The 13,604-nt window shown below is 66.8% G+C and overlaps 1 protein-coding gene across 1 annotated transcript; it reads left to right on the plus strand.

Moving 5' to 3' along the window:
* Positions 1-2,464: 2,464 nt before the first annotated feature.
* On the plus strand, positions 2,465-9,601 carry FGF3 (fibroblast growth factor 3). Its single transcript, XM_049614747.1, has 3 exons — positions 2,465-2,684; positions 4,713-4,816; positions 9,239-9,601. The coding sequence occupies exons 1-3, from the start codon at positions 2,465-2,467 to the stop codon at positions 9,599-9,601; spliced, it is 687 nt and encodes a 228-aa protein (XP_049470704.1).
* The last annotated feature ends 4,003 nt before the right edge of the window (positions 9,602-13,604 follow it).

Below are 13,604 nucleotides of genomic sequence, written 5' to 3' on the forward strand. Positions count from 1 at the left end.
TCCGGGGGCTTCCTGGGTCAGGAAACCCAGGGGTGGGGGGGGGCGCAGGGAGCTCTAGACGAAGGGGCTGGGTGAGCCGTGGCCCGGAGCCTGGAGGAAAGGCCTGGGCGGTGGACTGGCGTGCAGGCAAGCGGGCAAGTCCCGTGAGCACCAGCAGAAGGCGACGCGGGCGGGGGAAGGCAGGGGTGGGTCTTCCGCCGCTCCGTCTGACTGCAGGGCGGAGGCCGACGCCAGGGTCCAGGGAAGAGGAGAGAACACAGCCCAGCGAGCTGTGCCGCCTTGGAGAAGTGACACTGACAGAAAGCCCGTGGTGAGCGGGAGCCTCCGGAAGGGACAGCTGTGGGTCCCGGCGTGCCTGCTGATACGCTGTCCTGTGGGTGGGGCAAGCTCGGAGCTGGTAGGGTGGCAGGGACGTTGCACGGCTGATTCCACTGGGTGTTACCACCTCTGAGGCATTTCATACACAAGGAGCGAGCATCTCCGAGGGGCGATGCTACACGGCCACGGTCACATGGCTAGGAAGTGGCTCGGCTATTCATTCGTTCATTCATTCATTCATTCCAGGAATGTGTAGTGAGGGGCTCCTGTGTGCCATCCCAGGCCAGATCTGGGGGGTGGGGGAGCTCCAGGGAGTAAGCTCCCCTCTTGGCTCTGTGCTTGGGGGCTTCCCCGGGGGCTGTCCTCTGTCCTCCTTAAAGCAGGCACTGTCATTAAGAATCTGGGGCTCCGACCATCAGTGGCCTCGTCTTCGGATTGTTCACGGGCTCTGTCTAGACAGACTCTGGCCAGGAGTCACCTCCCCAGGGATTGAGGTGCTGGGTGATGCCCTGCAGAATGTCCCCCCAGGGGACACCAGGACCCGGCAGGCACTGAGCGTGCTCAGGTGGGCTCACTGAGGACCGCTCTGTTTGTGTTAGGCCAGGGAGGGAAGAAATGTCCCGGGGGAGGGGGGGGGTGTTAGCTCCTGCAGCTCAGGGGAGTCCCCTGGTGCCCTGCACACCTGTCCCTCCCCTGGGGGACCAAGGTCCCAAACCTTGACGCTGGTAGAAAGAACAGGGATGCCAGCCCGGGGTCCCCGGCCCCCGTGGGTGAACTCTCTTGCTTGAGTTGAGCCTGTGGGTCCCATCTGGCTGGCTGCTGGCCAGGGGCCTGCCGGAGGTGGAGGCCAGGGGAGCAAGAGAAGGGAGGGGGGCTGTGGCTTTCCCCAACACTCTGTCTGAAGCCCTTCCTCACCGGGGTCCCTAGGGGACAGGGTCCCCCCTCAGGCCAGGGGCCACCCGGAAGCCGCTGCTCCCCCAGGACAGGGATGGCGGCCACCCCCCCTCCTGCCCCCGCTCATGGCTTTCGTCTCCCTCCTCGGTGGTCACCAGACTCCTACAGCTTTTCTCGGATCTTCCCCGGGCTCCCCCGGCTCTGTCTCCACTTGGCGGTCTGTCCCTCCCTCTCCGTCTCCAGCTCTCCCGTTTTTCCCTCTGAGGCGGCCTCTCTTGCTCTCCAGCGCTGTGCCTCTTTCCCTGGCTCCCCCGACCCCCTCCCGCTTCCCCAGCCCCCCCTCCGGCCGGCTGCTGGGACCCGGGAGCCTCCGAGGCCGCCCGACGTGCGCCAGCCTCGCCCTCCCGGATTCTGCCAGGCCGGGGGGCGCCGCAGGATAAAGCGCCTCCCGGCCCGGGCCGGGCCGCCCCGCCCCGGGGCCACCAGGACAGCGTCGCGCTCCAGCAGGGAGCCCCGGGCGCAGACCCAGCCCCGGGGTCCCCCACGCGCGCCCGCGCCCCGGGGCCCTCCCCTCCGCCGCGCCCCGCGGCCCCCTTCATTATGCGCCTCCTTTAATGGGCGTTCGCCAGCGCGACTTCCCCGCAAGTTGTTTTCGGGGACATCAGTCATCGGCGGCGGTCCCATTGTGCCGGGGGATTGATGGGGGGCGGGAGGGGGTGACAGGGCCTGGGGCGGCCGCCTCGAGGCCTCGGTCTATAATTTTCGGAGGCATAATTGGCCTGGGGGGGAGGGGGCGGGGGCGGGGCGGGGCGGGAAGGGACCTTTCGGAGCCGGGAGGGCGCGCGGGGGCGCGGAGCCGCGGCTCGACGGCGCTGCGCGGGGGGCGCCCGGCCCGAACCCCGCGCCCCGCCGGGCTCCCCGCCCCTCCCGCTCCTCCGCCCGGGCACCACGTCGGCCTTTTGTTGCCGCACCGTCTTTTCTTCCCGCGCTGTGCGCAGCAACGGAAATTTCACCGGATCCCGGGTGAAAATTAAAGGAGGTGCCTCCCTCCCTCCCTCCCTCTCTCCCTCTCTCCCTGCCTCCCTCCCTCTCTCCCCCAGCCCCCGCTCCCTCCCGCCCCTCCCCCGCTCGCCGCGAGTCCGCACCGCCCCGCGCGCTCCGAGCGCCCCGGCCCCGCTGCCGCCCCTTCCATGGGCGCCGCACTCGCCTGCAGCCGCCGCCGCCGCCGCCGCGGGGCGGGCGCGATGCCACGATGGGCCTGATCTGGCTGCTGCTGCTCAACCTGCTGGAGCCCGGCTGGCCGGCCGCGGGCCCCGGGGCGCGACTGCGGCGCGATGCGGGCGGCCGCGGCGGCGTCTACGAGCACCTCGGCGGGGCGCCCCGGCGCCGCAAGCTCTACTGCGCCACCAAGTACCACCTCCAGCTGCACCCGAGCGGCCGCGTCAACGGCAGCCTGGAAAACAGCGCCTACAGTGAGTGTCGAGGCGGCGGCGGCGGGGGCCCCCGGGGGGGAGCGGGGTCCGGAAGGGCCTGGCGCGCCCAGGGTGCCCGCCGGGGTCCCCCGCCGCCTCCTGGCGTCGGGGAGAAGAGCGCGAGGGGAGCGGGGGGGAGGGGGGTCACGTCGAGGGCACGCGCGGTAGACACCCCCGGGGCGCCCCGCCCGGCTGGGTCCCGGGGCCCCGGCAAGTTTGAGCCCCGTGAGTTGGTGGGAGAAAAGGCGCCGGACGAGGCGGGTAGGGTCTCTTACTATTTTGACGACCTCTCCTCCTCGGCCCACCCCGGGGCGCCCCGCCGGCCCCTCCGCCCTCCTGGAGCGCGGCCGCCGCCGGGAGAGTCATTTCCCGGGGCCCGAACCGCCGCCCTCGGCCGCAGAGCGACAGGCAGGGCGGGCGTCGCCTCGGTGTGCGGCCGCGGGATACGAGCTAGGCGCGCGGAGGGACGTCCGCCCGGGTCCGGGGGCGCAGGTGTGCTCCCGCCCGGCCCCACGGCCCGGATCGGGCTCCAGCGGGAGCCCCGCGGGCGCCGGGGTTTGGCTCCTCTGGCCGTGGGGACCCGGGCTCGGGCTGAGCCTCCGGGAGAGGAGCGCGGGGGCCGGGGGCCGAAGCAGCTCCGCTTGGCCGGGAGCGGGAGACCCGAGCTCGGGGCGAGGCAGGGACGCAGCGGGGAGCGTGGGAGCGTGGCTGGGGGCCCGGTGTCCTGTGCCGCAGCCCGCGGCGCTCGCCCCCGCGCCGAGCGTAGGAAGCAGTGCGGCGGCGGGAAACCGCTGCTTCCGCGAGGAAAGCCGCAGCCCCGGGAAGGCGCCTTAGGAGGACGCCTCTGGAGCCGCGCGTGGGGGGCCAGCTGTCGCCAGGGCGTCCCGGGGGCCGCAGGATGGGGCTCCAGGAGCGCCCGCGCTCCCTTCCCAGCAACGCCCCGGTTCTCTCCAAATGCAGGCTCCCACAGAGCATCAGAATCCTTGGAGCATCCAAGGCAGGCAGCTTGGGGGCAGAGGAGCGCGCGGTGCGCAGCCACCCCTGTCCCGCATCCGGACGCGGCGCCGCCGCCCTCGGCGCGCAATCCGCCCCCGCTGCGTCCCATGGACGCCAGAGGCCCGCGGCCTGCATCGCCCCGCGTCTTGGCCCCGGGATGGCTGCTGTGCTGGGGGCCCTGGAGAGGGCATCGCTTTGGCTCCAGAGCCCCTTGGAGCCCTTGGGGGGCCGGGGGGACAACGGCCCCACCGGGGCCTTTGTTGCAGGACCTCTGATGAAAAGGCACTCCTGCTTCAGAAGGAAGCTTAGGGGAGACTTAAAGTCCATCCGCACAGTGGGGATGGGAGAGCCCGGGTCAGCTTCCCTTTGTGCGATCCGGCGTCTAAGCCCGCTTCCTGCTACCGTCCTCTGTGGTCTTGGACCCTGCCCTGCACAGTTACCTGCTGCCCAGGCCCGCTGCCAGTGAGTTCCGGTGGCTCCCTCAGTGCCCTGCGCGCAGCAGCCCCGGCTTCACCCCTGCCCCAGACTCCTCAGATGCTGTGGGGTGTAGACAATGGGGTCGGAGAGCTCCGCTCTCCGCAGCCGGGGTTGGAGCTCCGGCTCGCCCACGTGGGGGTGGCCTCGGGAAAGTCACCTAACCCCCGGCCGTCTCAGCTGGCCTGTCTGTCGGATCGCGCAACCGGCTCGCCGGGTGGCTGAGAGGCTCCCGTGTCCTGAGAGACCCCGCATCCCGCAGAGTCAGCGGGTAGCAATGTCAGTTTTCTTCCTTCCCTCCCGTGTCGGAATTCTTCTCGTCGGAGAAGCCTGCCCCGATGCTCCCGGGGCTCTGCCTCCCATCCAGTAGTTTCTTCTTTTCCTCAATCTCCCGAGTCACCCCCCCCCCCCCCCCCCCCCCCCCCCCCCTTAAGGGGGTTTTCCCCTCCCCCCCCCGAGCCTGGGCGGGGTTTGGGGGGGCCCGGGGGGCCCCGGCCCCCGGGGGGGGGGCTTGGGGGGGGGGGCGCGAGGAGTGACGGGCCTTCACACTGTTCCCAGGTATCCTGGAGATCACGGCGGTGGAGGTGGGCATCGTGGCCATCAAGGGGCTCTTCTCTGGACGGTACCTGGCCATGAACAAGAGAGGACGGCTGTATGCTTCGGTGAGTCCGATCTCGCACGCGGGCAGGCGTGGATGGGGCGGCCATCTCCCTCGGCCACTCGTTAGGGGACAGAGGGGACGTGGGCAGTGTAACGCTTTGTCCGGGGACCTGCAGCACCCGAGCCGGAACCAGAGCCTCAAGCCCCGGGGTCTCGACGCCCGGGCGGCTGCCCGTGTGATTGCCTTGGGGCACGGCCCCCCGGGGAGGACCCCACGGGGTCACACTTGTCTTACGTTCTCCGGTGTCGCTGGTTAGAAGCTGCCCCTCCACACATTTTTGTTCACCATCGCTGCCCTTCCCCCCACGGTAGCTGAGAGCGAGGCAGAGATTGTCCCCCGAATCTCCACTGAAATAAATAGACCCGGCGAGCCGTGGGGCGCCACGCGACTGCCTGCGGGGCAGAGCTTTTCTGCGGGCTCAACCAGGGGTCTCCTGGGGGGACGAGAGAGGGAAGCAGGGCACGGCACAGCCAGTCCTCCCCCGGGGGATGGGAAGGCGAGAGCTGTTCGTTCTCAGGCCGCAACACAGAGGAAGGACCACAGGGCCCGCCTCCCAGGCACCCAGATTCGGAATCCAGTCTACACAGCCTGGGGCCTCCGCAACAGAAAAGGGTCCCGTGACTCTGTGGGCAGTGGCGGTGTCCTTCCCCCAAGGGCAGGGGTGGGGACGCATGGAGTAAAATGCATGTAAGCAGGAAATTTGCCGTCTCCAACTAGTCATTATGTGCAGTTCGGCTGATACCTCCTTGGGCAATGAGAGGTTTTCCGTCCACGGTAACCTAGACGACGCAGCCCGAGGACCATCTCCCCGCAGCTCCCTCTCTCCGTGCAGCAGTCTCTTTGCAGGGGACCCACACCAGCCTCTCCCTGCCCGTTGGGGAGCTGGGCAAAATGTGATGAGCAAAACCCTCTTTAAGCTGCCGTCTCGTCCCAGACCTTCCGCCGTTTTGCCGAAGGAGATGGAAAAGCTGGAACGCGCCCAGCTGCTTTGTCTGCCTCAGGGGCCACTTCAGAGAAGCCGTGTCTGGGGGGAGGGACCCCCCCTGGCGCCCAGCCTCTTCAGCAGGTGCTTCTAGAGTGATATGCCCTCAGGCCGGGCTCTGGCCTGACTTTTCCTTGAGGGGCATCGTGGCTTCGCCGAAGCCTCAGCCCCGTGCCCCTGGTGCCCGGTGGGCAGAACTGATTTTCTGTTCCTCAAGTGGCCAGAGACCATCTACAGACGCCCCTTGTCCGTTACGGAGAGGGGCCCCGGTGAGGCGTTCTCGTCGCCTTGCAGGGGTGGTGCCGGTCTCACCGGTCCCGAGGGCCATCATCCGCACTGAGCAAGTTCATGGATCGGGCGGGGAGGGCTGAATCCGGAGGGGGAGCCTAAGGCCTTTGCCACGTCTCCCATGGGGGACCCGGGCCCAGGGCTTTGGGGGACAGCACAAAGCATGGCCTGGGGGATCCCCGTGGGTCAGAGTCTACCTGTGGCTGCTATTGGTTAGATCTGACAACGCCGGCTTCTCCTTCCCTTCCCTTCCCTTCCCTTCCCTTCCCTTCCCTTCCCTTCCCTTCCTCCTTCCTTCCTTCCTTTCTTCTTCCCTTCCCTTCCTCCTTCCTTCCTTCCTTCCTTCCTTCTTTCCTTCCTTCTTCCCTTCCTTTCCCTTCCCTTCCCTTCCTCCTTCCTTCCTTCCTTTCTTCTTCTTTTCCTTTCCCTTCCCTGCCTTTCTTCTTCCCTTCCTTTCCCTTCCCTTCCCTTCCTCCTTCCTTCCTTCCTTTCTTGTTCCCTTCCTTTCTCCTTCCTTCCTTCCTTCCTTCCTTCCTTCCTTCCTCCCTTCCCTTCCCTTTCCTTCCTCTTTCCTTCTTTCCTTCCTTCCTTTCTTCTTCCCTTCCCCTTCCTTCCTTCCTTCCTTCCTTCCTTCCTTCCTTCCTTCCTCTCTCCCTCCCTCCCATCCATCCATCCATCCATCATCCCCCTGGCATTCATTCCTTCATTCACTACTGCCCCGGGCATCCATGTGTCACACTCTCTGCTGGGTATATGCATCGGGATCTTACTACCTGTGAATCCGCTCCTGTCATGGCCTCCAGAAGCTCCCCATCGCCCACACGTCACCACCGGGGTGCCTCGGCCCCCAGAGGAGCTGCCCGGACCGCCTTCGGCTCCTCCCTTCCACCATCGTTCCATAACCCGTGTACTCACCACAGCCTCCTGAACCCCTCTCGCTTCCCCAGGACCGGCCACGCTGGTCACCCTTCCGTGCCTTTGCCCGACTGCAGTGCCCCCATCAGAAACGCCCGCTAGAAAGTGCCCACCTCTCCCTTAATGACTCCCCAGGTGTCACCTCATGGGCAAGGTACCTCTCAGCCGGCCTCCCCTCACACCTGAGGCCGTCCTCCCTGCACACGCCCTGCCCGGTGCCCTGGGGCTCAGAACCAGCTGGGGTCGCGGCCACGCCGGCCACAGCCACACTCTGCCCCAGGCTGGCTTTTCTGGAGCCTGCGAAGGAAGAGCAGCCTCCCCAAGGTGGACGGTTTCAAGGAGAATTTCAGCAGGTGGCACCAGTGGGTGGGGGTGACTGGGGGGAGGCCCCCGTGGAGCAGAGGGTCTGGGGTGGGACAGTTGGAGGAACGAGCGAGGCTTCGGGAACCGTTGCCGCTGTGAGTCCCAGCTGGGGCACCTGGAGACCCTGCTCCTGTGCTGGCACCTTCCTCCTGGGCCTCCTGACCCCTCTGGGAGCCCCTCTGCAAGATGCAAACTCTACGCCCCCCCCAGGACCCCCCTCTGGAGGGCCTGAACTCCTCCCTCTCTGAGGCTCACAGGACTGAGTCCCTTCAGTTGCCCCACAAAGTGCCCCTGCAGTGAGAAAGCCCGCCCTCTGGCTTCCTGATTCATGGCCTCGGCCGTGGGCTACGACACCCCTGAGTTTCTCACAGTTTAGCGTGGGGGCCAGGCACCATCGTAGCCGCCTGGCACGGGGGTCAGCCCGGAGCCCACCCACTCACCCCAGACGGCCCCTGGTTCCCACGCTAGGCGGGGGTTGAACGCAGACCAGAACGGTGCCACATCCCTGTGATTTGGGGCCTGCCGCCACCCCGGGCCTCAGTTTCCCCGTCTATAAGGTGCGGAGGCTGGTCTTTGTCAATGGCGTCTGTACTGTGACCCGGGGCATTCTGGGCATCCCCTGAAGGGTGGGACAGCAGAGAGGGGACAGCAGGGAGGTCCGGAAGAGCTAGAACCCAGCCCCCTTCCCTCTGAACTTACACGTCATCGGGAGACAGGTATTTGGTGCTAGAGCATCGTGTTTCCCGTGCCCTTTGCAGGTCACGTGCTGCCCACCTCGCGGGCGTGGCTCTGACCAGCCTGTGACCCCCTGAGAACGGGCCTGCGGCCCTTGGGGCCACCTGCACTCGGCAGCGGCCGCCTTTCCCCTCCACAGATGGAGACAGACCATGAGGGTCTCGGGCTCCTTCTGCCCAGCTCTGCCCATCCCCCAGCCCTGCCCCTGGGCCCCGGGCTGAGGAGGGACGCCCTGGGGGTGCTTGGCACACCCACCCCTTCGACCCGGGGGCGCCCCACGAGGCGGCCCAGGGGGCGCTGGTGGAGGCCCCTGGAGTTCCCAGTCTGTGCCTCTCTCCCTCCAGATGCCCGCCTCTGAGAAGGCAGCGCCCCGCGTCTCAGCCCGTGCCCCCCAGCCTGCCCCAGGCCCACACAGGCCCCCGCGCAGCCCCCACTGGTGCTGGGGCGCCGGCACCCCCAGTCGCCCTACAAGAGCAGTGTCTGTGCGGTTCATGAGCTTCCGCCTGGGCTCCTGGCTTCTGGGCCACGCGCATGGGGCAGGCGCCGCGAGGCCGAGGCGGCCAGTCTCGGAGCTCAAGGCCCAGAGCCGAGTTTCGTGCAGGCGCCAGGCTCCTGAAAACCCCACGAAACCATCCCTCCCGTGCTCTTCTCAATATTCGTTTCTTTTCTCTCGCATGCACGCTTTTCCCAAGGCGTCCGGGGTGCCGTCCTCTCCCTGTGTGCAGACGTCCTGCCAACGTCCGTGCCACCCGCGGGGATTTGGGGCCGGCCCCACGTCCGCTCTGCTGACACCGCCCCGCGTCCCCGTGCCGGGGAAGCCTCCCTAGTCAGTGCCTGCGGCGGGGTGGGGGGCGGGGGGGGGGGGGACGGGGCGGGGGGAGCCACAACGCCCGGGGGCTCAGGAAACCGTGGCGGAAACGAGCAGACCCTCGCGCTGAACCCCGAGGCTCGAGGCCGCGGACCCGGAGGGGGCACGGGCACAGCCCAGGCGTGGGAGCGGGTCGGATCGGTGGCCGGGAGGGAGCAAGGAGGGGAGGGGGGCCCCACCAAGGAGCGGGGGGGGGGGGTCCTCGAGGCCCCGGCCGCCGGCCTCGAGCGCAGGGCCTCCCGCGGCTGACCCCGGCGCCTGGCCCCCTGCAGGAGAGCTACAGCCCCGAGTGTCAGTTTGTGGAACGGATCCACGAGCTGGGCTATAACACCTACGCCTCGCGGCTGCACCGCACGGCGCCCAGCGGGCCGGGGGCCCAGCGCCAGCCCAGCGCCGAGAGACTGTGGTACGTGTCCGTGAACGGCAAGGGCCGGCCTCGCAGGGGCTTCAAGACACGCCGCACGCAGAAGTCCTCTCTGTTCCTGCCCCGCGTGCTGGACCACGAGGACCACGAGCTGGTGCGTCTGCTCCAGAGCGGGGCTGGGCTCCGCGGCGGCCCGCCCAGGCCCCCCGGCGAGGGCCCCCGGCCCCGGCGGCGGAGGCAGAGGAAGAGGAGCCGGGGGGGCCGGGCGTAGCGCCCCCCCCCCCCCCCCCAGCCACCCCGGACCCGGCCGAGGAAGGCCGTCCACGTTCTGGGCCCAGGCCGGCTCCGAGCCCCCGGCCGACCCGGCCCGGCAGGTGCGGGCCGGCCGGGGCCCGAGTGCCCACCGTCACAGCCGATCGCCGCGGCGCAGCAGGTCTCCGGGACGCTCCCCGCTGCCCCCGTCCCTCTCCTGCTCTGCCCGGCTGCTGTGCTCTGCGATTCTCTGCAGCGGGGTCGCGTCGGAAGGGAGCGCCGGCCACGGGGGGCCGGGCAGGGAGGGCCGCTTTGCGTGGGCCCGGGGGAGCCGGCTGTCGCGGGGGCCGCCCGAGAAGCCTGCCGGTGGCTCGGCTGCGGGGAGCGCGGGGGCGTCTGTGTAACCGAAACATTAAAGCGTTGCATCCGACTCGGCTCTTTGATAGATTGCGACGCAGCCCGAGCCCGGGGAGACCCTTGCCGGTTTTCCTTGAACCCCGTTTGCTTGCGACGATGACCGCGTCTGTGCCAAATCGCTCTTTTCAGACGTAAGACTGTATGCTGAGGAATAGGGCTAACGATGCGTTTTCATGCCCTGGTTTGGAAAGCGGCTGTTTGTCGAAAGCAAGAGGTGGTTCGTGCGGACGGAAAGCACAGGCTGATGCGTGTGTGTGTGCGTGTGTGTGTTCCTGTGCCCGTGGGGGCACACACGTGCATGCGTGAGCGTGTGTGCGTGTGTGCACCTGCACGTGGAGAGAGAGAGAGAGAGACGGGTTTCCTTTGTTTGGAACCCCCCCCCTAAAAAAACTCCCTCCATCGTGAAGCTGTGTCTCCATGGGCAGTTTTAAGCACCTGTGCGATGTGCCAGGTACGAGCCTCCCTGAACTCCTTCACCCCTGCAGCCTGCTGGGCCCAGAGGAGCAAAGGCCGTGCACCTGCTGCCCCCACCGTGGCAGTGGGTGGGGTCACCTGAGGCTAGCCCCGGTGAGAGCCAGAGGGCACGGGCAGTGGCTCACTTTTCTCGGACCTTGCAGGGGGAGCAGGTGAGGGGTATGGAACGAGATGCTGCAGGTTCCCGGCGTGGCCCCCGGGGTCGCAGAGGAGGAAGCACGTTCAGGAGGTGAGCTTGCCCAGGCCACATCGCACCCACCCTGCACCAAGATGCCCCCGAAACAAAGGGGCCGACGCTCGGGGGCTCAGGGTTAATACCCAAAACAGATTGGATGGGAGAGGTGGGAAGGCAGCAGCTCCTGGGCGGGGGGCTGAGGGCCAGTCGCAGGCGCTGCCCTGTTCCGCTCTGCCTCCTGAGCGGGGACAGCTGGCCTTGTCCCCAGGAGGCCCCCGGTGCCCCTGAGGGAGGAGGCACTGGCCCCCCCACCCAGGCAGGGAGCCGGGCCACCCACGTCAGGCTTGGCCGGCCTCCTTCTGTCCAAGCCGCATGTTTGCAGGACACTGGGCTGGTGTCACAGGGCGTGACTCTTGCCCTGCCCCCCCCCCCCCCCCCCCCCGGGGACATCACACTGCCCAGCCCACCAGCACAGAAGGTCTGAGACCCCAGCACGCCAAGGAGGCCCCAGACCCTCTGCGTCTACTGCAGCTTGTGTGTGCATCACGTCCTTCCCTCCTTCTCTTCTTGGCAGATAGATACAAGGCTCCTGGGGACCCTCCTGGGGGTGGGGCGGTGGGCACACAGGTAGGATCCCCCGGAAAGGAAATCGGGATGGGAGTGGGGTCTCATGAACCCGCTTTCGGGTTTCACTATTTGGCCCGGTCCCTTCTTTGTAGGCGTGGGGCGGGCAGAGGCTGGAGACCGGGCACCCACGTCCCCATGAGAAGATGCCTTGTGAGCCAGGACAGGGCGTCCCAGAGGCCCCAGTGATGACGGCCTACCTCCCTCTCATGCCTTTGCTGTCACCCCCACCTGCCCAGCCGAGGGGGAAAGGGGGGGGGGGAGGACGAAGGGGGAGGGGGAGGGTTTGAGCGGGGTCCTTGCTTTCGAGGGTCTCTGGGACTTTGGGCAGAGAGCCAGCAGGAGTCGGGCTGTCAGTGGGGCGGCCGCTGGGAAACAGGATGGCCGCTGCTCAACAAGTCACACGCAGAATTAGCACGGGATGCAGCAAGGCCACTTTAGGGGGTACGCCCGACTGGGCTGGAAGCAGGGCCTCCGACGGGCATTTGCTCCCCCACGTTCGCAGCCGTGTGTTTGCAATACTCGCCGGGTGGGCTCGCCCGAGTGTCCGGTGACAAACGGTTGGAGACGCCAGGTGCGGTCCATCCACACAGTGGAGTAGCATTCAGCCTCCAGGAAAGAAGCCGACACCTGCCGCAGCAGGGATGGACCAGGAGGGGACGCTCAGCGACACGAGCCAGCCGCAGAAGGAGACCTGCTGTGTGATCCACTCGCACGAGGCCCCTGGACGAGTCACATCTATCCAGACAGAGGGCAGACGGTGGGCGCCGGGGCTGGGAGGGGACAGCTAGGGTCTGATGGGGACAGAGCTTCCATCTGGGAAGAGGAAAAAGTGAAACGGACAGCGGCGATGGTCACGCAAGCCTGCGGAAGCGGTTAGCTCCGCGAGATCGTACGCTTAAAAGTGGACAAAATGGTAAAAGAACGTAAAAACAAAAACAGAAGCAACAACAAAAAAACCAGAGCGATGTCTTGACTGCCCGAGCTGCATTGCTGGTCTCACTGGCCTCCCGCCAAAAGTCGAGAGCTGGCCGAGTCAAAGGTGCCCAGTGAGCAGTGCCGAGTCAATTAGGGGAAAAGAGAATCGCTAGGGAGTGGCCAGCCGGGCGCCCTCGCCTGCGCAGAGCTGACAGGACAGGCAGCAGGTGGCCTCGGAGGGCGAGAGCCGCTCTGCTTGCCCGGGACCCGTCCACTCCTCAGCTGCCCCGGGGAAAAAGGTGGCCCCATCCGTGTGAAGCCAAGAAACCAAGGACCCGCTGCCTGGCCCCTGAGCCCCAGCCGTGGGCGGCCCCCTCTGGGTGACCGAGCTTCAGCTGCTTGGAGTGGGTCTTTGAGCCCCTCGGCAGGTTCAGAGGCCTCCCGCCTTCCCGGGGGTGGAAGGGCTTGCAAAGGTGAACCGGTAGGTCTGCAGTTAGCCCCCAGCCATCCGAGGGTGACCTTGCCGGGGCCACGTCCCGGGGCTGAGCCAGATGCGGCACCCTCTGGAGCTGACCCCCGTCCCCTCTCCGACTGTAATGACTGGAATACCGGGGCGGCCCGCACTTGTGCCTGAGAGCACAGGCAGGACTGCGTGTGAGCACCTCCAAACGGGACTCAGGGGACAGGAGACTTTGGGGTGGAAACACAGGCAATGCAGCAGCTGGATTTCTACCTGCCGATCCAAACACCGCCTTGGCCGCTTTTGTGGTCTCGTGATTGATCATGAGAATGGGCCCCTGCCTCTCCCCAGCCTTGGTTTCTCCACCTGCCAGATGGGCTTCCGCGGTGGCCATCAGGATCACTGACGGGACACAGATGGCGAATGTTCTGTCGAAACAGCGGCACGGCCAGGAGTGGTCAGAGGGGAGGGCCGGGTACCGCTCTTTCCCGCAAGGGCTGGGAGACGCACGGGAGCAGGTGCCTCACCAAGGCGACTATTCTGTGGTGTGTTTATTCGAGTGGCTCAAAGGTGAGGAATGGATGGAAATTTTCAAGGCGGGGCAGGGGGCACACCAGGAGCTCTGATGGCAAGGTGGGCATCCCTGGGAAACCTCTTGCTTTGGCAGGCTGGTTTCAAGATGGAAATTGCATACATTCATTTATTATCATGGATAAAATAAATACACTTATCTACCTTTTAGGAGGTATGGCAGTGTATTTCTCTAATCATCCACCCACCCATCCATCTGTCTGTCCATTCACCAATCTACCCACCCATCCATCCACCCATCCATCTGTCCATCCATCCATCCATCCATCTGTCCATCCACCAATCTACCCATCCTTCCACCCACCCACCCATCCATACATCTACCCATCTATCCATCCGTCCATCCATCCATCCACTCATTCA

Source organism: Panthera uncia, chromosome D1 (genome assembly GCF_023721935.1).
Source record: "Panthera uncia isolate 11264 chromosome D1, Puncia_PCG_1.0, whole genome shotgun sequence".
Lineage (NCBI taxonomy): Eukaryota > Metazoa > Chordata > Mammalia > Carnivora > Felidae > Panthera > Panthera uncia.

What these genes read in the sequence shown, in the direction of transcription:
- FGF3 (XM_049614747.1), top strand. Translation starts at nt 2,465, where the DNA reads ATGGGCCTGATCTGGCTGCTGCTGCTCAACCTGCTGGAGCCCGGCTGG. An exon ending in CCTGGAAAACAGCGCCTACA is followed by an intron (nt 2,685 to 4,712) that starts GTGAGTGTCGAG and finishes CACTGTTCCCAG; the next exon opens with GTATCCTGGAGATCACGGCG. An exon ending in GAGGACGGCTGTATGCTTCG is followed by an intron (nt 4,817 to 9,238) that starts GTGAGTCCGATC and finishes GGCCCCCTGCAG; the next exon opens with GAGAGCTACAGCCCCGAGTG.